General features: G+C 38.8%; 1 protein-coding gene across 1 annotated transcript in view; it reads left to right on the forward strand.

The window, feature by feature from the left end:
- The window catches only part of csmd2 (CUB and Sushi multiple domains 2), a 430,187-nt gene that overhangs the window by 230,019 nt on the left and 177,835 nt on the right, over window positions 1-22,333 (forward strand). The window contains exons 11-15 of the mRNA XM_022683200.2: window positions 2,162-2,265; window positions 3,038-3,150; window positions 13,059-13,241; window positions 16,564-16,890; window positions 19,177-19,371. Coding sequence (XP_022538921.2) covers window positions 2,162-2,265; window positions 3,038-3,150; window positions 13,059-13,241; window positions 16,564-16,890; window positions 19,177-19,371 — 922 coding nt within the window. The remainder of the gene's footprint in view (window positions 1-2,161; window positions 2,266-3,037; window positions 3,151-13,058; window positions 13,242-16,563; window positions 16,891-19,176; window positions 19,372-22,333) is intronic.

The raw sequence follows: 22,333 nt of genomic DNA on the forward strand, positions 1-22,333 counted from the left end.
CTAAAACCCACTCGCCAGCCTAGCCTGAGCCCTGCAGTCGGTGTGTGGTTTAGCAGTGTGACCACCCTGAGCATTTACAGTAGGTGCTCTTATGCTTATGTTCGAGGCTCATGGTGGGGCATTTGTGAGCAGTGCTATCTGTTCTTTAGCACAGCCTGTGGTGATATTTCTGCAGACATTAAAAACGATAAGAGCGAAATGGCCCTGTCACGATTAGTAGTGTTTTGTGCGTCAGAGGGTCTGAAACATTAGCTCAGCGCTCATCTCTCTGCTACTCTGGAACATATTCACCACTGAATTCAGGCCATTGTGAATAATCACTAATGGCTCTGGCTGTAGATCTTATAGTGTTGATGTATTGGTTCAATTACTGTAGGGATACTGAGGGGTGCCAGCAATGTGAGCTTGCAGACAGTGCGGTATCGCAGGTTTTCACAGCGTGTCGTGGGTTCATATTCGCTTGACTCTCTGAATGAAGCCCATGGCTCTGGAGATTACACGCTCTCAGGAACACACAGTGAGTCAGCTGAGTCTGCCTCCACCTATACACACCGTTTCCCATGCGGCTGCAGGAGAGGGGGCGGGTCGTCCCTTCCCAGCATGACATGCTGAGAAAGAGCGGAGCGCAAAAATAAAGGGCTACGAGAGGTAAAGCCAGGCGAAGCTCTATTTATCTGCCGATCTGACCCAGAATGCTGCCTCCCCACTCCTGGCAATTTTCATTACGCACTGTGTTTACCATAGGACAGAATGCAATTTGCATTTATATAAGCTTTTTCATTAGGAGCTGGTCTCTGAGCACTCTGAAAACATTAAGAATTTGGCGGAAATGTGGCAGACAATTTGAAACAGGAGACGCATTTTAGTTTTTTTGTTTTTTTTTGTTTTTTTTCCCCCCTTTTTAAATTTGATGCTTTTTTGTTGTTTATCAGCTATTGACAATAGCACTAGGGAAAGAATTATGCCCATTAACAACCATTATCATTTGTATTATCTTTGCACTGACAGAAATGTTTGCCTTTTTCTCTTTTTAGACGTGTCATAATAGATGTGTTTACCTTTTGTTTTGTTTTTTTTGTTGTTTTTTTAATGCACATCTTAACACATGTTAAAAACACATATTGTATTCAATGAGTATGGTTTGCATAGATTACCAAGGTCACACACAGTAGCGACATGGCATAAGCTTAGTTTAACCTACTTTCACACTTAAACACAGAGTGTGCAGTTATTTAGCTGAATAGATTGCCCTTAAACCCTTCTTTCTCGGGTACTGGACAGTGTTGCAGTCCTCTGTGGTTCCTTTAAAAAGGATGCTTGGTTTTCTAGCAAATATTCTTCCTTTTTATGTTGGCCTAGTGTTAGCTTTTAGCCTTTCAGCTGCTCCCTCAGATTCTGACACAGTTCATTTGGCTTTCACAAGCCAAGAGGTGACCTCTTGCCAATGGATTACCACAGACACGTGACTGGCTTGCTCTTGACAGTGTGGTATCTCAGTTTGTTGTTTGAGGCTTGTTGGCTGTTTTTGTGAGTTAGGGCCATCTTTATAACCTCTGATAAATGCTTCTTCCAGTTGGCTAGTGTTGGCTTTTAGCCTTTTTAGCCTCTCTTCCATATTCTACCACAGTAGATATTGCATTTAGTTTCTAACCAACCCACCTAGAGGATAGAAACTAATTTTATGGCATGGATAAAAAGCCAACCCTTGTTCATAACAGATTTAGGGTTTTGGAATTAGTCTGTGTTGTACTTACATAAGTTTTGCTTTTGCAGTATGTCTGTTTCATGCACCAAACTCTCATTATTCAACTATGTCACGATAAATACAGTTTTCCATGCTAGGACCCACTGGGATAATAATTGAGGTTTATCTCTGTCTGCGATCAAATTAAGATCAGATGAAGATAATCGCAGAGCAAAATATCCTAGGCTATGCATAAGTAGCCCCCTTCACTGTGAGCTGTGAGAAGCCTGTTAACCCAGACATAATCAGGTCAATATTGCTTTAGCTCATCAGTAGAAAGGTTTCTAAAGAGCACATTCATTTCGTACTCCTTAATACCTGAAAACTGATTCATTACTTTTGGTGAGCTTGCCAGGTGGAGAGGGTAAATGGGCACTGTTGTGCAAATTATAACTGAGCTGATGGGCCTGTGTGCAGGTGATAAAGCTGACCTTTGAAGACTTTGACCTGGAGCGTGGCTATGACACCTTAACAGTGGGTGACGGAGCTGTAATCGGGGATCAGAGGACCGTCTTTCATGTGTGAGTACTTTTGTCCCCCGTCTCTCTCTCTCTCTCTCTCTCTCTCTCTCTCTCATTCCTCTTTGTTATTCTCTTCTGATTTCTTTTCTCCCTCTCACTGTGTATAAAACTCTTCCCAGTCCCTCCCTCGTTCTCTTCTGCTTTCTCTCTGTGTCTCTTTCTTTCATCTCTTGATGTCCTCCTCTCTTTCAACTGCTCTTGTTCCCTCCTCCTTCTCTCACCCTGTTTCTCCCCATTTCATCAGCTCTGTCAGTAGCAGTGTATGGGAGAAATACCCAAAGCTCGATTGTCAATCACTTTGGCTCTCAATGTTACAACAAGATCACCCCTGTGGAAAAAAAAAAATAAAAAAAAAAGTGTGCCGCATATTGATGCCCGTAATGCAGTGTGCCAAACCAGATGCTCCGGAATGTTTCTCAAAGTGTTGTTATTAATTGTGCCCAAATTTATGGTCTTCATAAAGTTTTATCGATGGCATTTTATGTGTGCTCTCTGGCAGGGCTGGGAGAGTGCTCCGGTGGCAGTCAGGCAGTGTGGTGTCCCTAGGTGCTCTCTCTCTCTCTCTCTCTCTCTCTCTCTCTCTCTCTCTCTCTCTCTCTCTCTCTCCGGGCTCCCCGAATAGCCTAATGTGCTCAATTAGTGGGCCCCATAAGCCCAGAGCCGGAGGAACTCCCTGATCAGCCAAGCCTATTGGTATACAGTACATTAGGAGCAGACTGGGCCTGTGCACTGAGCTCATCTAATGCAGTCTGTTTTCTCAATGGGTTTGCAGGCTATCGGGGACCAGCACTCCAGACCTTGTGGTCAGCACTAGTCATCAGATGTGGCTTAATTTCAAGACAGACGACACCAGTGGTTCCTTGGGATTTAAGGTCTCCTATGAGGGTAAGTCTGATCTACCTAAAGACAAATATACTCTACACTCTTTAAAAGCTGAAATCTCATTTAGTTAAGGCAGTTTTGTATACAGAACCATGGAGACTCAAATAAACATTTTTGTATTAACAGGTTAAAGTTTCTTTAGATTTAAAGAATTTTGGATATTAAGATTCTTAAGATTTTGTAGAAATTATTAAACTGAATCAGTAGTCAGTGATCTACTGCAAGATTTGTGAGCATTTTAATGATTTTTCGTTGTCAATAGTTTGAAATTATGCATTCACCTTGAAAAAAAAAAAATTCTACAGTGTTTGATTAAGTAATCAAGTATATAATTATTTATGAAGTTTGGTGATTTGGTCATGATTGGCAGTCTCGTGGGTTTTGGGGGTTATATTTACTTATATCTATATTATATAAAAAAGAAAAAAAAGATTTATATTTACATCAGGAGAACTCCCGGCTGCAAAAATGTATGCACTTCCTTCCTATGATTGATTCGCAGATGCTGAATCATTACATTGTTACTTTTTTCTACATTGGATTCTAACTATGTTTGAGATTAGAATCTTTAAAACTCAATAAAAATATAAAATCTTTCATCCTTTATCTGCCTATATACATATATATATATATAATAGGCAAATATATAAGATATAAGGATAATAGACTTTATCACCTTCCACAACATCAATGGAAACTGAATAACTGAATAAATAATTTAATAAAATGCATACTTGCAAAATATGCGGACATGGGTTAAGGAAGATAACAGTGTACGTTTGTAAATAGGGATCCCAGATTTTTATGGAAGGTGTTCACTAAGGAGTGAAGCATACATTAGATTTATTAATTGGGGATACACTCCATTATAAGTTCAGCTCTTATTTCTAAGATGCTTCTTCTTGTTCTTTCTCCTCTTTTTCTTCTGACCCAGCTCTAATTCAAGATTACTCCATCTACTGAAGAGAGAGAGTATAATATGTCAGGCTGTAGATAGCTCCCCTGGGCTCTTTCTGGGGAGGGGGGTGGTCTTTTACTCCGCCCTGTCTACATCTATGACAGCCTCAGTTGTACTCTCTCACTCTCTGCCTATTTGTAATGCAAGCCCAGCATGATCTCTCTTTTACTCTTCCTCACCTGTTCTTTCACTCTCTTTTCCTCTCTCTCGCTCTATGATAACTCCAGAAGTGGAGTGGTTCATCTAAGCACAACATGCTCTTTTTGTCTCATTGGCACATGGAGTGCTTCTTTTTTTTCGTACACGCAGGAGACCATTGCAGAGGAACGAATAGTAATTTTTCCTTTTCGCTCAGTTGGAAATGTGGGCACTCCAAACACCAGCACTTTCATTCAGGCCATTCATTAAAATTGTACAGTGCCCAGTGACCTTTGGGAATTGGCACGTTTTCCTCCAGACGATGTGAAATCCAACAGTGAGCCTCCAGCCTGGAGTTATATACTTATTTTTCATCTGCAAAAAGACAGGAAAGTAGAGCAAAGTACACACCCCAGCATAATTAAAACAATGAGAAACACTTAATGAAGTTGAAGAATCTCTTTGAACCTCTCTACCTCCCTCCCTCTGAGATCAGATGCTTCCCCAAATTATTTTAATGCTTATTTCCATATTTTGTAGCAGAATTGGCAGATGTGGTGCTAGACTTCTTACTGTAATGTTTCTGACAGGTTAAATTATACATCACAAGTGCACCTGCAGATACTCTCTCTACCCTCTATCAACCCTCTCTCTCTCTTTCTCTCTCTCTCTCTCTCTCTCTCTCTCTCTCTCTCTCTCTCTCTCTCTCTCTCTCTCTTTCTCTTTCTATCTCTCTCTGGCTGGCTGTTTCTCTCCCTTGGCACTACATGACTACATGTTCTTATGGAGAGATGCCACCATGTATCCCGCATTATCAAACATGTTTCAGATGAAGCGTGAGGGACTTTTGAGCATCATCGCACATTAAAGATATGACAAATGCCCCATTAGCGCTACTAGCTTATTTATGCGCTGATTTGCTGTTAAGGCAACGGAGAGGTAAGACAGAGGGGTATGCCATAGGCATCTCCTCTACCTCCACTGGGGGTTCAGGCTTGTGAGCTTCTCTTCCCTCCATCAGTGCTTCCCTCCATTCTTCTTCCTCCCATACTCCCCACACATTCTATTTACAGAGACCCGAAGGGAAGACAAGCTCTAATTCAGCAGGCACTGAAGGGACTTTGGACTTCAATGTGCAAGTCATCGTCAGAGTACCTAATGAGACTGTAACTCGCTTCAGACTTTATATTATACATCACTGCTCTCAGGCAAATCTCAACTGAAGTCATTACAAAAAGTAAAAAATTAGAAATCCAGGCATTTTGTTGAATTGACGGTCCATTTATTGTGGAGTTTTTGACACAATGTAAAGAAAATCACATGTCATATGTATGTCATATGTGTGGTCACATTAACACATTTACACCACCTCACATTTACGCATTTTAATTGCATTTACATCATTCAGCTGACACTTATCCAGAGTGACTTACAACAAGTGTTAGGTCATTCCTTGGAACATCCAAGTCTAGTAATAATAGAACTAATGAGAGTAAAAATGAATGGTGTATATATGACATAAATACATCAATTAAACAATTTACCACAACCTCTTTGGTTCCATTTATCCATTTTATCAGCAACAATCCACCCATATTAAAGGAGTTCTCTGTGTTTCTATAATTACAGACTGTAGTAAGTCTGATTCTGTGCAAACTTTGTACTTTGTTAGCCTCCTTTCTGCTTGTTCTTTAGTGTTCAGGGTCCTTGACAAATAACCACCATCAAAATACCTGCGGTCTTGACCAATTAAGAAAAGAGTGAATGTGCCCATGAAGGAGGTGATAAAAGTGTTGCATAGGCATTCATTTCTTTATGTGCCCCTCGGATTAGAAATGAATATGCTTTGGTACCCACTTATAATCAAAGACATTAAGCATTGAATTGTAAAAAAAAATCCCAGTTCAAATGCTCCAAACTCAAGAATCTTAGAAAGAAAGTCTTTTTTTGACTTCCACTGCCCTCTGGCTCTTACAAGTAAGATTTTTTTTTTGATGTCTACTCCTTTCTTTTGTAGTTAAATAGAAACACAAAATGTCTCAAAATCAGTGGCACAAAGAGGTGTCAAAGATTTACAATTTTTTTTTTTTTTTTTACTTTGTTAAAATCAGCCTTAGCTTTGAATTAGTTGATTTTCAGTGAGTCTCTGTTATAATTGACTATGGAAGGTTTAGTTACGTGAAGGCTACACGGGTGGCACATACACAAGTGGATAAACGAAGTGCGAGTATAGCCGAAGGGGGACTCCAGGTGCATTTGGAAAAGTGCTTTAGACCTCTGCGTTTTGCGAGGATGGATGGATTTATTTGCACTCCTGCCTTCCTGCATTATTAGTAATCCTTCACTGGGAAGTCAGTGACTTCCATCTGGATTTGCAGAAGGAAAAAAGGCAGAACGTGACGGAGGAATAAATCAGTGGAAAATTGAAATGGGTAAATAACAAATGTCAGCCCTTATGAAAGTGCACGTCAGCATGAGAGAGTGTGTTCAGCACCAGGCAGAGGACAGCTGCTGCACCATTCACTCTCACATGTTCGGATGGACATGCCTGGAAACACACACACACAGAAAACTGCCCATCCATAGTCTCTCTCACACACACACACACACCAGCAGACTTAAACACCAACAAACCCACAACCACCAAACCCACACCCACCCATTTGAATAATCCGTTGAGCCTTACTGAGCTCAAAAATAAACATATTTCAGTACAAACTGATCTCAATAAACAAAAATAATCATTCTGGTGCTCTTATTCCAAATGCCTTATAAACTAATCAGTTCCTGAGTTTCTCTCATTTTGCTTTTTATAGTTATATGTTTAAGTAAAATGATGATTGTTCTTTTATTCTATAAACTACAGACATCATTTCTCCCAAATTCCAAATAAAAACTTTGTCATTTAGAGCATTTATTTCCAGAAAATGAGAAATGGCTGAAATAACAAAAAAAAAAGATGCAGAGCTTTCAGACCTCAAAACAAGTTCATATTCATAATGTTTTGAGTTCAGAAATCAATATTTAGTGGAATAACCCTGGTTTTTAATCACAGTTCTTTATGTATCTTGGCATGTTCCCTCCACCAGTCTTACACACTGCTTTTGGATAATTTAATTCCACTTCTGGTGCAAAAATTCAAGCAGTTCAGCTTAATTTTTAAGTGTCCTTTCCTTCCATGCTACTTAATGGACCGCTTAAAAATTAAGTGATAATATCAGGTTTAGGCCTCACCCTCTTCCGGCTCAAATTCCAATACAGATAAAGATATTTTGAGCACCAAACACTGGCCAGTTTCCCAAAAGCATTTGAGTATTAAGATCAACTGATAAAGTGAATCTGTGTCAAGAGGCTTCCAGGAAACCCATCCTAGATAAAAAAAAAAAAAGATAAACATAATGGCACTGTATTACACTCAAGCAAAATTGCACAGTCATTCACACAAATATCCAAATAGATACACACAAACATAAGTAAATACACACATACACACATAAACAAATACATCAACAAATACTGTACGCACACCCTCATATCTGCTAGCACTGGCTATGAATCCAGTTCTCCATTGCTATAGCATAGGTTATGAATGGCACTCTGAGAAACATGAGGCAGAATGAGTCCAGGTGGCAGCCTGTCACCAATCCCACACGCAGGCTAGCCGGACTGCAGTAGCATGCAGTGCACGCTGCTCAGCGGCTGTTGGGACAATATGGCACAGATTGTAGACAAATCAGGCAAGGCACAGAGCAACAACTAGAGCTGCAGCTAAACACCTTTCCTGATTTACTGCTGCCTTTCCTCAGCACTTTTCTCATATTTTTCTCATTCTCATATAAACTAAAATGAAAACTCTGAGTAATGTTATTGAGCTCATGGCAAATTCATGCATGCAATATGTGCAAAAGGGTCCAGATGATTCATCTAATTACTGGATTGAGGGCACGCACTGCTGACACAATTGGTAAAACCTAAAAACACAGCTTGTGTGATTTACATAGTAGTGAACACATGTGAGTCATGCCATGATGGATGATGTTATGCTTCAGCTAGTATGGTGTGCATTTCCCCATCAATGGTACAACATCTAACGTGAAACCTTACCAGAAGTGTGGAGACTGTTACTACAGCAAAGGGGGTAATATCTTCATATGACAGGTCTTCTGATTAAGTAATATAGGTATTTGATTCCCTGCCAACTAACAATAATTCTGACCCCCACAGACCAGTTATATGCCAATGAAGGACAAAAATTAGTGCTCTTAATCTCATCTCACTAGGTGTGTAAAGAAACACCTGCCAAAGGACACCAGAAACAGAACTGGAGACCTTCACATGGCTAGAATAGGCTACAAGACTCTTAGCTTGAAGTCCACTGTTGGCGGGATAATTTAAAAACTGAAGAAATACAAGATAATAGTCAATTGCTTGTTAATTATCTCAAGGGTCCTGGGAGCACAGTCAACAGGAAAACCATTAGTATCACATTCGGCCATAATGGATTGAGATTCTGCAGTGTCTCTGCTCAAGAATGCTCATGGACAGGCCCACCAGGAAAAGTTTGGTGGAAAGTGATGTGGTCAGATTAGACTGAAATTGAGTTCTTTGGCATATTACAACAGGAACACCATTTTTTACAATTATTATTATTAGTATGACCACTAGCCCAACAGACTTATCTAATGGTAGGGTTATATATTTATTATTTTTTTTTATAATGTAAAAGTCATCTGGCCAGTGAATGATGGGCCCACCCATTTGGGCCTTTATTCATCACAAGGTTTATTCACTACCACTTCGGCTTTATGCCTGGATGTTTTATGTTTCATGTGTTGTTGATCCTTGTTGCCAGAACTAATATGAATAAATTATAACATGGTGGCGCTGTGGTTAGAGTGGTGGGTTATTGATTACAGTGTTATAGATTTGATACCTCCTAAGCACTAAAAAACTGCCATAGTCAGGCCTTTGAGCAATGTATTTAACATGGCTTATCCTTAACATGGCTAACCCTGTGCACTGGCACTGGCTTCTTTAAAGATATGTGAAGAGAATTGTTTTGTTTATTCTGTACTGAAACTGTTTATGTACAATAACAATGTTATATATTTTATATAATTTACTTTTAATGCTCATGTAATGTGTCAGGCCTTCATCAAGTGTCAGCATATATTTAGACCAAATATTTCCAGTCACCAGAAGTGTGCTGTAAACGTAGAAAACTGGAGGTTTCTGAAATGTTTTCCAATGCTTACAAATACTTAATGACCAAATTCTACTTACTTATGTGGACAATATATTGGCACAGCTGTTTATTTGTCATTTCCTCCAAAAAGAGGGTTTTTTTCTAAGATTTTTCTTTTGTTGGAGTAGGATTTGATTGAATTTAGTGACAAGAGCTTGTTGGATATTGGATGATTAACACTGTTCCACATTCACAAGCCCTTAACTCATCCCAAAAGTACCAGATAGAGCTCCATCATTCTGCATAGTTCAATGTTATCAGTTTGTATATATGTTTTTTACAATTATTTTATTTCTATTTATAATAGGCATGTGGTGGTGGTGCTGAGTGGCACAACTGTGTAATGATTAGCCATGTCATTAAAAGTCAGTCTCGATTAATGCCACAGCCATCCGTGGCCTGGTTGTCCAGGAGAGCCTAATTGGTCTCACTTTCTCCTTTTACACTCTTCCTCCCCCCATCATTTGACCTGAGCATGTTAGCTGAAGTAATAGAATCCTCCAAGCGTGTTGAGCTCTTCTCTGATGTTACGTTGTAGCACGTGCTAGCCCTTAGCCCTGCAGCACTGGAGGCATCATGTGAAGACGAGTATGTATATTTATGGGCTACAACTGGGAAGATAAAAAAAAAAAAAAAACTAATAGAGATAGAATTGCTTAAATAGAGTAAAATAAAGGATGTATGAAGAGTTTAATATTGTTGATTTTAGAAGAAATGGTGAATGATTGAATACTTTTGAGGAAAAAAAAAACATTTTATATATATACAGAGTAGGGCAGGAAAAAAAATGCTGCTCCAGTAGATTTACCATCTCCATTGTATTTTTTATACACTGCCATCATTCCACCATCATTCTATACACAGACAAGACTCACTCTCTCCTTCTCCCACTCTCTCTTTCTGTACTATCTCACTCTCTTAGTCTTTATTTCTGCCCTGCCTTGCCTTCCCTCCATGTAGCTGAGGCAGCCCACTCGCAAATGAGGCCTGACGTGCTAAGACAGGTGGAAGGATGAGGGGAGAGAAGAGGAAAAAAAGAATTCATTAAGAGAGCAGGCCAGTCGGAGATTGCTCTGGGACAATGACAAGGCCGGTTTGCATGCGTGTGCCATGCTCTTGGCAAAAAGGAGAGAGAGTGTGAGAAAAAGAGAGAGAGAGAGAGAGAGAGAGAGAGAGAAATCACACATAAGTTCATTTAACACCCACACAAACACACACAGACAGACAGACCACAGAAACACATAACAACAACAGCAGCGCAGGCAGAAGCAGCGGCTACAGCTGAGAAAGAGCCACTTGAACTGTCTAAAATTGCATGCATTCGTTTAGCACATTAATTTCTTTATATATTTGTTTGTTTGTTTATTAGTTGACCTCTAAAACACTCAAAAAGCAGGAGTAATTTTATTAGAATATGCTGTAATTTAATTAGTCAAGGCTGTAATTGGCTAATTCATATGGCTTAAAGTGTCTGTGTAATATTCCCAAGTAAACACAGACAATCTCAGTTGACACCTCATTGCCCAGTATCAGACTCCACACTCAAAAATAATATTAACAATAATAATAATAATAACATGGTCATTAAAACAGGGACTTCATGAAACAGGGATCTCATGAAATAAGAATTTGTAGCCTAATGAGCTAAACTAAAGCTCATGATATTGATATCTGACGCTGAAAATATTTTTTTACTAATTGTAGACATTGGACACACGTTTACCTGCACGATCATTAGAGAAAAAAATTGGATTTATATGCAAAGGTAGAAAAAAAATCATCAAATGTCTTTAAATTAAATGTGTTGATGCTTTTCTTTTCAACCACTGTCTTTATTGGGTTTTCAACAAAGAAAAAGGCTTCCAATAGTATACAGAGATAAGCATCTTCTCATATCAAAAGAAACATCAAGGGCAACTAAATTATTGTCCCGCATTCAACTCGTCCTTTCCCTGCAAATCAGATATTTAAAAGATATCTCAGAGCAGCACTTAATTAATACTACATGTATGAGAAAAAAAAAAGAAAAAACAACACAAGGGAAAATAAATAAATAAATAAAGCACCAACAATCAGAACAACAAAGGTTTCTGTATTTTGTCAAGGGTTAGCCCAAATCATTTCAAATTTCAATCAAGACTAAAATACAACGTAACATTGTCATCACATTTAGAAACCTTTATAAAATGGTTCAAGTATGTTACTTTTACACATACCAGTGATGGAATATTACCATGTAGGGGATTTCTATAATTTTTTATAAATCTAAACTTCACACTAGACCTCAAGCAACTTGGACTGGGTGCCTCTCTACTCCTTCTCCAGACTCTGATCCCTTGATTTACAAATGAAATGGCTCTCCACCATCACTGAGCATCAATACATTTTGCATTTCATTTGTAAACCAAGAGACCAGAGTCTGGAGGAAGAGTGCAGAGACACACAGTTCAAGCTGCTTGAGGTCTAGTGTGAAGTTTCCACAATCAGTGATGGTTCAAAGAGAATCATGTCATCTGCCAAAGTCAGTGCAGTGTTTTCCCTTTAAATCTTACAGCACTTCGTGCGTCCCTCTTCTGACAACTTTTAAGGAGATGCAGCTTTCATTTTCTAGCAGGACTTGGCACACATTGCCAAAAGTACCAATTGATCTTATATAATATTCCAATTTTTTTCTCTAAAAGACTCTGATTGATTTTTTTGGGTTTTCATTAGCTGTAAGTCATAATCATTAACAAAAAAAGAAATAAACGCCCTAAAATAGATCACTTTGTGTGTGATACATCTATATAATATATGAGTTTCTCATGTTAAATTGAATTACTGAAATAGAGTAATGTTTTAAAGATTCACATTTTTTGAGAAGCACTAGTGTACTTCAGCACCATAAATATGTGTAAATAATATAAAGCAAGTATTATATGTATTATTCTTTGAGAACTTGCATAAATAAAGCTAAAATCTAGTCCAGCTAACATACCTGACATAGTTCCTAAAGACAGGTTTGCTCAATTCTGAAGATAATTAGCTTCAGAATTTTTACTGTCAGATTTTTAAAGAGGTGTGTGCATTGTGGTTAAAGGGTAAATATCACTCAACTTGATCTGAAATAGGCACACATCAGTCTTTCCTCATGAAGATGGCAATTATACATAAAGTACTGACCCAGGCTCAGGGTTTAACAGGCTGATCACCCAGACGTGGATCAGTCTGCCTGTACTTTCCTTCTTCTCCTGCCTCTGTCTCATGTCTCCTGCTGTCTGTCACCTGCCAGTCTTCCTGGCCTGGCATTCTGGAAGCCATCATTTCCACATGATTTCCTCTGAAGGGAGAGAGAGCACCTCGCTGTAAGGGTAACTCCGTGATGCTCATCTCCATCAAAGCCCCCACTGATCCCCATTCACTCTCCTGACCTTTACCTCACTTCAGCTGCTGCAAGAGGCCTCACTCTTCTTGTGGCCGGGTGTTTGAATCCTGTTTTTATTGGCTTTTATTGTTGATGCTGTTTTGTGATAGGGGTCTCTGTGTTCCACAGCCCAATTTCTGATCCTCTTTCTGTCTGCTGCCTGTTAGAAATCGACCAGGGCGGGTGTGGAGACCCTGGAATCCCGGCTTACGGCAAGCGAGAAGGCTCAGGCTTCCGGCACGGGGATAGACTGTATTTTGAGTGCCTGCCTGCCTTTGAGTTGGTCGGCAAAAAGAACATCACCTGTCAGAAGAACAACCAGTGGTCAGCCAAGAAGCCCAGCTGTGTGTGTAAGTGTTTTTTTTTTTTTTTTTTTTTTTTTTTGTGCCTATGTTGTATAGACCAACAGTGCATTAAATGTCATGTATGCATTATTATAAAAAAAACAATGTTACTTTAAATTAATTTATTACTTTTTAGCATTGTAATGGGGCAGAGAAGATGTTTCCCAGAAATTTACTGCTTCATTGTGAGACTAACCACCAGGCAAAAACACATGAATCTAATATAGAAACATATAAAATCTACTTAATACATTTAAAACAACACTCATTCACTCTCATATTAAATAAATATTGCCTAATTTGAACAACTGAGGACCCATAAAAATCTAACATTTCTTAGTATGTTACACAAACTAGTGGTCCCTGACATTCTTTACTTTCTCATCTAAATTTATACATATACATTGAAAGTATATATGGTTAATACAATCCTTTATTGACAACTTTTTGCCGTTACATTGTAAAATATACAGAAAACATTTTAGTGGGGGATTTTATGGAAATTGGTTTATTGCCTCTAGGTAACAACGTACACTTTTTTTTTTTTTTGTATTTGCCATATTTTTTAAATGAGGAATATTAAATGTATCAAAAATATTAATTTTGATTTTAACAAACATCAAACACCATTTTTTTCTCCACACACATCATATCACTTGCGTGCCCCTTGACCTCTTATCTATTTCTCAGCTCAGAGATTTAATGTCTAGTTTTCCTCACTGTCATTCTCATCAAGCTCACTGTCCTCATTGTCAGAATGAATGATCCAAACTGCCTAATCACATTTCTCTCTCACATTAAAGCATTATCATAATTATATATACTATCACTCAGTGCTCAGTACTCTTAAAAATGTAATACATTAGTCCTTAAACCTGGTTTTCTATCCAAGGACCACCTCTGCTCCAACACATGCAACAATTAATGTAAATAGCTAAATATTAATTCATGTAGCTGCTTGATATCAAGTTGATTATTCAATCTAGGAAAACATCCAAAACATGTGGGGCAAGGGGTGTCGAGAACCAGAGAAGAAAAACACAGCTTTGCATGACTGCATTTATAAAAACTGTCTAATAGCATAATGTCGATTTATGTTTCAGGTGAATTGGTCAATTAATCAATAAGGGAAAAAATAAGGGATCATTTAGTAGTTAATAAAGTATTTTTGTATGTCATAACACCATGTTATACAGTGCTAGATTAAGAATTGTCTTACTACGCAAATGTGTAATAGAAATCAATTAAATATTTAGATTCCAATATAATTTCTTAGCTTATTTCAATTAAATAAACACTTTTACTAATTTTACTAAGTGGCACATCTTAATAATATTAATGTGACTTCAAAGGGTAAAGCTATTGAGTTTATTAAGTGTCATAAGCTGCAGTGTGGAAGTAAATGCAAATCTCTCCACGTTAAACACCTGTAGAGGCGTTACAATCTTGACCTTCAAGCAGCAATTCCTCACTCTGCATGAATGCATTAAATGCTCACACTTAATCCACGTTACACATTCCCATTTAATTTGAACTGAAGGCCACTGCACTTGTTCCTTAGTGATAAATGAATAATACTTTTTCAGTAATTGCAGCATCAGCAATTAGGTCATGCAAATGAGTACCGACGTGCTAAGACAGGTGGAAGACCGGGGAGAGAGAGGGAGGGAGGGAGGGAGGGAGAGCGCGAGAGAGGAGCTAAGCGGAGAATTCATTAAGGGACTACGCTATCCTGAGTGTATTTTTGGTACAGCGATGCTGAGGCCTGTGTGCAGGCATGCAAACATATGGAGTATATTTTGGAACAAATTAGGCAGTAATGGAGGAATGGAGGTAAGGAGGTGGGACCAGTGCAAACATCTGAATTCAATGATGTATATCGTATCACATTAAGAGTATGCAGCTGGCTGCAGGGGGTTATTTAATGGGCTCATGTGCTGCATTTGTCTTGCATATTTTGTTGAGGTCTACATATGCAAATGTGTAGGTTTACAGTATGTACAAAAATAGTAAAAAAAAAAAAATAATAAGCATACCATTTGTACAGGTGTTTCTTTAATTTTTATATGCATGCAAATTATCTATGATGTTCTGTTTGACTGCCCTGTATTGTGCATGCACGATAATGGGGATAAACCAAACATTTGAAGAGTTATCAACAACAAGACGAATAAAGCAGAGGGAAATCCAAAAAATAGAGGAAAAGAGTAATAGAGTAACACTACAAATAGAATGCTCAGTACACAGCAGGAGAGGTTGGCAATACTTTGCAAAGCCAGGTGCAAACTGAACTGGTATAAATACAAAAAAAAAAGTGATTAGTCACTTGAATTCAACAGTCCATGCTGAATAAAACCTTTTGCAGATTTTTATACTTTATGAATATTTTGATCCTTTTATTTCTACCTTTGGTTTGCTTCTGTTATTCAACCAAAGCACCTTTTTATTTTACGGAATTTTTTCTTGTGATGAAGCAACATGAAGATACTATTGCTCTGCTGAGTGCTATTCAGTTATTTTACCTTGAGTACGTACTTTTACTTCTCTGGAGAATAAACAGAATATCAAAAAAGCAAAAAGAGGAATTTATATTAAGAGGACCAAATAAGAAGTAAATGAAGCTCGGCTATTGGGCTCAGCCTGAGCAAATAACTTGCTTAAATCACATCAAAACTTTCCCTGAGATCAAGGTGAGCCGTGATCGTTCAGGCTTATAATCTAACAAACGATGGGTGGAATTCTAATAAATGTCCGTTGTGAAGGTCTGCCGGACTTCAAATCTTCTTTGTGGTCCAGTAAGCATTCACTCCAGCAGCAAAGGCAGGAAAACAACGAATGTTATGTAAGACGGAGGAGGCTTGGAACGAGGAATGAAACAGCATATTGCAAGATAAAATCAGCAGCTGGTAAAATGTGATATATGCGCACTCAAGGTCTGTCGAGGCCCTTTGCTTCATCTAGAAGGCTGTCAGATAAAGAGGAATGCATATTACAGTGAGCTGACAGTTCACTGTCAGCACACTGTAGGAAACATTCCGGCTATACTTATTTTTTTTATATATATTTACACTTTTTTATTTATCTACCTGTGGAAAAGCAGTCAGAATTTGACACCTTCTTAAGAAGAGCATGAGCTTACATGCTCACGCTGAACATGACGCTTCAACTGCACCAAAAATTGTCACAACACCTCAAGAAAAGTGTACATTATGTTTATTTCTAGAAACAAATATCCAAGCTGTGAACTGTGAATTAGGTCAGTGCTGAAGTCAGGCATGTCATCAAACCTGTGATATTCTGTGTGTCCTTTCTCTTGTTCTTTCTACAGTTTCCTGCTTCTTCAACTTCACCACTCCATCTGGAGTTTTGCTGTCGCCCAACTACCCTCAGGAGTACGGCAACAACATGCACTGTGTGTGGCTAATCATCGCTAAACCTGAGAGCCGCATCAACCTGGCCTTCAACGACCTGAGCATGGAGAAGCAGTTCGACTTCCTGTCTATCAAAGATGGTGGCAAGGCTGAGTCGCCCATTCTGGGCACCTTCTCTGGTGACGTGTTGCCCTCGCCTATTACTACAAGTGGCCACGTGGCTCGGCTGGAGTTCCTCACTGACCACACGTACACTGACCGTGGCTTCAACATCACCTTCACCAGTAAGCTTTTATATTACCTTTTTTATTGCAGTTTCTCTCATGAGAAGCCATTGTTTACTCTGCTGTTGTTTAGAAAGTTTGCATCTTGGAAAGTTCAATCAAGTGCAGCATTTCTGTGTAATTGGCATAATGTTGAGCAGTGGCAATGAGAATTGTTTCTGAAGTCTTTTTTTTAGTATTATATTATATTGGGGCATGTGCAGAGAAAGGGCACCATTTAAAAAAAAGAAAAGGAAAAACACTTCGGACTATTTCTGTCGATCTCATTTATTCATACTCTTCTGGCAAACAGATTATTCCCTTTTGTTTCAGAGTGTAGCTTTTATATAAGCGCTTATTTCTAAGAGAAGAATGTACTTTTGTGTTTTCCGCTTCTTTTGCCAGACATGATGAAAGACATCTTTCCCTCAATAACTTTTAGTGATTGTGTTCGTACAATCAGGGCTGTGAGGCGTTTGAGGGTTTTTGTTTGTTATTGAAAGACCAAGAGGCTGCTCTGGCCTGGATATTTCTTTTTGCCCAAAGAAGCATTGCAGTGGTTTGCAGTGCATTGTCTGTTCATACTCAGCAGGTCAGCGTATTATTATTTATTTAAATTTTTCCTCACCGTGATTGCCCACACAATGCTTGGCTGAGCAGAGGCTCCCAAGGGGTTCTTGGCTTGGGTGTTTGCTTGCTGGTGTCATCTGTAATTGTTATAAAACGGAAGTTTTTAAAACTCTTAAAAGGTTCTTTATACTTCTTCGTAAATTATTTCTAAAATTAGTTATTTAACGGACCAGTTATGAAAAAGAATCCACCGGGAACCACAAGTTATGCTTCTAGGATATCACTTTAGAAAACAGTTGTAGTTTTTGTCACTGTAAGTAAATAAATTAATAAATAAATTATTTAATTACAGACCTGATTTGGAAATGTTTTTAAATTGCTCAAGTCAAAAAGTAGTGTTGAACCATGTTAGAACTTTTGTATAACTTTTACAAAGTCAACTATACAAAGTTGACTCAACTGCTCTGCAATCATTTACTTTAATCATTTTAAGTTGACCTTTCACCAGCTTTTCTTTTTTTCTTTTTTTTTTACAGTCTAGACGTTGTAAATGAAATGCAGCTCAAGTTTTAGATAAGCTCATGTTGGATATAATGAAATAAAGCAGCGTTGGTTAATTGCATCTGTTGAAAGCAATCCTGCCTCACGTGACTCCTCTTGTACCCCATTTTCTGGGATGGAGTGCGGGGGAGAGTCCCATTGCTCATGTTAATTAAGAGCACGACAAACTCTATTGAAGGGCTGGCTGGCAGTTTAATAAATAGAGTGATGGTGATGGATGAGGTACACAGTCTGTTTGGGTGCTGCGAATCTGAGCGAGGATTCATCACAAAAGCGCATTTCAAACCTCTGCTCGGAATGGATAGAGTGAAGGTGAGCGAGAGAAAGGAAGAAACCCGGGGAAAGATATAGGCGAGTGGGCGCAGGAGGGAGATGGAAAGTGAAAGAGATCCTGTCTGAAAGTGACGCTTTATCTTCTCTGAAGCCCCATCGTCATGCAGGGAGCATTTCCGACCATCTCCCAATCAAGCGAGTAACTTCTGGGGGCATATAAATCAATATCGCGTGCTAAGTGAAATGAATTAGTTTATTTGTGGAGCAGAGATGACAGGCAGGAAAGTTTACTCTTCATGCAGGAAGTTCCTTCATCTAATTCATTATGAGAGGCCATGGCTGTAAACAATTTGGCAGCTTTACAAAATCATAACCTTTTCAGTAGGTCCAGCTGTACCTGAGCTCAATGCAGAGGGACACGGGATCGATATTTTAAAGAAATGTACATCATAAAGTGCTCCAAAAGGGGAATTTAGCTGGAGCTAGGCGATATCCAGGGCCCACAGCACAGCACAGACCTTAGACTACTAGCACATTCCTCATGGTTTTACATAAAGAGTCACTAGACTGCTCTGTCATCTTTATGTATGGTTTTGGAATACAATACATAGCATGGTGGTTTTCCTTTTTTTGCCACCGCGGCCGGTGGAAATTCTACCATCAGTACTGTTTACACATGTATTAGCATTTGTATGTCTGGGAAAATTACATTTCAATAAGACAGATGTCATTAGTCTGTCTTGCAAAATGACATTTATTACATTTGCAGAGACAGATGGTTAGTCAGTCTGACCAACACACAAGCAAAATCTGCACTATAAAGTATATTTTGTATAGGCCTACATGTCTCTCCTATGTATTTTTTTTTATGTTAAAGTTAATTCGTTGCATTCTCTTCCCCAGCCTTTCGGCACAATGAGTGTCCTGACCCTGGTGTGCCAGTCAATGGCAAGCGCTTTGGGGAGAGTCTGCAGCTGGGCAGCTCCATCTCCTTCCTGTGTGAGGAAGGCTTTGTGAAGACCCACGGGTCCCAGACCATCTCCTGTATCCTCAAAGATGGCAACGTGGTGTGGGACAATGCTGTGCCACGCTGTGAAGGTGAGTGCAATGTTCTAGTTGTTTACCTGGCTTTTGTTCATCTTAAATGCCTATATTATTCACTATTCTATACTTGTTTTTTTTTGGTGGCCCAATAAGTACATCATGCATATTTAATAAATAAATTAAATAAATAGAGCGCAGAGTGGTCCAGCGGTCTAAAGTTCTGCCACCATGATTGGGAGATGGTTTCGAATTTCGATGGTTAGAATCTCGATCGTGTGGTTTTCCATCAGCTGCTGGAGCCCTGAGAGAGCACAATTGGTATTGCTCTCCTCGGGTGGGTAGATGGCGCTCTTTCCCCACATCACTCCAAAGGGTGATGTCGATCAGCACAAGGCAATCTGTGAGCTGATGTATTTGAACCGAGTTGCTGCGCTTTCCTCCGAAGCGAGCTGTGATGCTACACTGCAATGCTACATCAGCAGCAGTTGGAAAAGAGGCAGAGTCTGACTTTACATGTGTCGGAGAAGGCATGTGCTAGTCTTCACCCTCCTTTTGTTGTGGTGTCACCAGTGATGGGGGACATACTGCTAAGTAGCATCTGAACGGGTGGGATAATTGGAGTAGCAAAATTGGGTGAAAATGGGGAAACAAGAAATAGAAATATATATTTTTAAATTAATTAATTAATTAATTAAATAAATGATAGGTTATATCCAGCTGTGCTAAAAGTTGCAAAATGTTTTTTAACTTGCCATGACCAAGGATAACTGAATACTGACCATGTAAAGTTACAGAGTGGGGTCATTGAGTGCTGAGGCATATAGTGCATAAAATTCTTCAACGCTCTGCTGACTCAATAACTGCAGAGTTCCAGACCTGGTGTTAAAACCGCAGAGAGTGGCCAGCTCCATATTAATGCCTATAGATTTAGACTGTCATAAAAGCTCCCATAAGTGTACTGTGGAGGTGTCCCAACACCTTTGTCCGTATATCTACTTCAGAATTCTTTTGCACAATGTCATATCATTAGCATATCAGAGATGGCTGTGAAATGAACAAAGCTTGCAAATAATAAGATTTTTAAAACTGACAAAATTGGACAGAGCCCCGATGAAGGCTACTAAAAGGATTAGAGAGGAGGGATTACATTACACTACATTACACATGTTGCTATCATTTTCTAATATAAGTTTAAGCTTTATCTTGGTATGGTACCTAACATACAGCTCTGGAAAAAAAATAAGAGGCCACTTAAAATGATGTGTTTGTTTGATTTTACCAAATTGAAAACCTCTAGAATATAATCAAGAGGAAGACACATGATCACAAGCCAACAAACCAAGCTGAACTGCTTGCATTTTTGCACCAGGAGTGGCATAAAGTTATCCAAAAGCAATGTGTAAGACTGGTGGAGGAGAACATACCAAGGTGCATGAAAACTGTGATTAAAAAACAGGGTTATTGATTTCTGGACTTTATGAATATGAACTTGTTTTCTTTGCATTATTTGTGGTCTGAAAGTTCTGTATCTTTTTTGTTATTTCAGCCATTTCTCATTGTCTGCAAATAAATGCTCTAAATGACAATATTTTTATTTGGAATTTGGGAGAAATGTCTGTAATTTATAGAATAAAACAACAATGTTCATTTTACTTAAACACATACCTGTAAATAGCAAAATCAAAGAAACTGATTTAGAAACTGAAATGGTCAGAAACTGATTTTTTTTCCAGAGCTAAGGATATAGCTTTTACAACATAGTAATGTCCTATATAATATTTATATTCTGACATATCAGTATACGTGTCAAACTGCAGGATCTCTCTCTCCGCGTCTGCAGTGTTTAGCATACCAACGAAGCCTCATGATGCTCCCTCCATTTTTTTTCATTATGTTCACACGGATACACTCGCATAAACAATATCCTCACCAGCAACCTAAATGTCAGTTCAGCAGGAAACCCTGGAGAAATGTTGTCTCCCGGATGTTCATATGGGGGTGAAATATATGCAGTGTAAATCCAGCCATGAAAACTTTATTTAAGATTCTCCGTCTGCCGCCGAGGTGTTAAGACTGCGAGGCTGCACAAAAAGTCCCATTCACCGCTTTTTACACAACTCTAATGAAATATCGGAGGAATGCGACTTTTATAGAGAATCTTCGCCCCGGGTTGTTCGAATGCTTTTTGTTTTATGCGATGCAAAGTATCTGGATATTAAAACACATGTCTACTCATTTAATAAAATGCAGCAGCGTGGGGATGATAAATCATTTCAGTCTCATTATTGTGAATTGTTCTATTCATAGATGCCCTTCAGTGTGTTCAGTCATCTGATGAAATCATCCACCTCAAAAGACTAAAGATTTCCACTGTCTTCTACTGTGCAGGATTGCTCAAATTTGCATGCACACACTTAACCACAAGCCAAACGCATACACAAAGAGAACCACCTGTTGATTTAACCTCTAAAAATGACACTCTGTGGACAAAAGTATTGAGACATCTGCTCTTTTATAGTATCTTCAGAAGTCAAGGGAATTAAAAAACACTTTTCGAGGGAAGCATTCTACTGGATTTTTTAAGCATCGCTGTGAAGATTTGATTGCATTAAGCATCAAAAGCATTGTTAGTGAGACCAGAATGTTGCATAATCCCAAAAAAAAAATGAAACATGATCATTACTACAGAGAACACCGTTCCACTGCTTCTCAGCTCAATTCTGGTGGCTCTATACCCCTTTAGCCCTTGCCTGCAGTCTTAGGGTCTTTATCTCTAGACACAATAAAAGGATGAACCAGACTTGTGCAAGTCCACAGTTCTCTACCTGATTTCCTGGCTGATTTCTTTAGACTCTCCCATGATGTTTCACAAAAAAGCAGTATGTTTCAGGTGTTCTTTAAAACAAGTCCACAGGTGTGTTTCTAATTAATGTTGCCAAGAAGCTTCCAAAGACCTGACATCATCATATGGGCTGTCCCAAATTGTTTAAAGGCACAGTAATCTTAGTGTATGTAA

This window comes from Astyanax mexicanus, chromosome 3 (genome assembly GCF_023375975.1).
Source record: "Astyanax mexicanus isolate ESR-SI-001 chromosome 3, AstMex3_surface, whole genome shotgun sequence".
NCBI classification, from domain to species: domain Eukaryota; kingdom Metazoa; phylum Chordata; class Actinopteri; order Characiformes; family Acestrorhamphidae; genus Astyanax; species Astyanax mexicanus.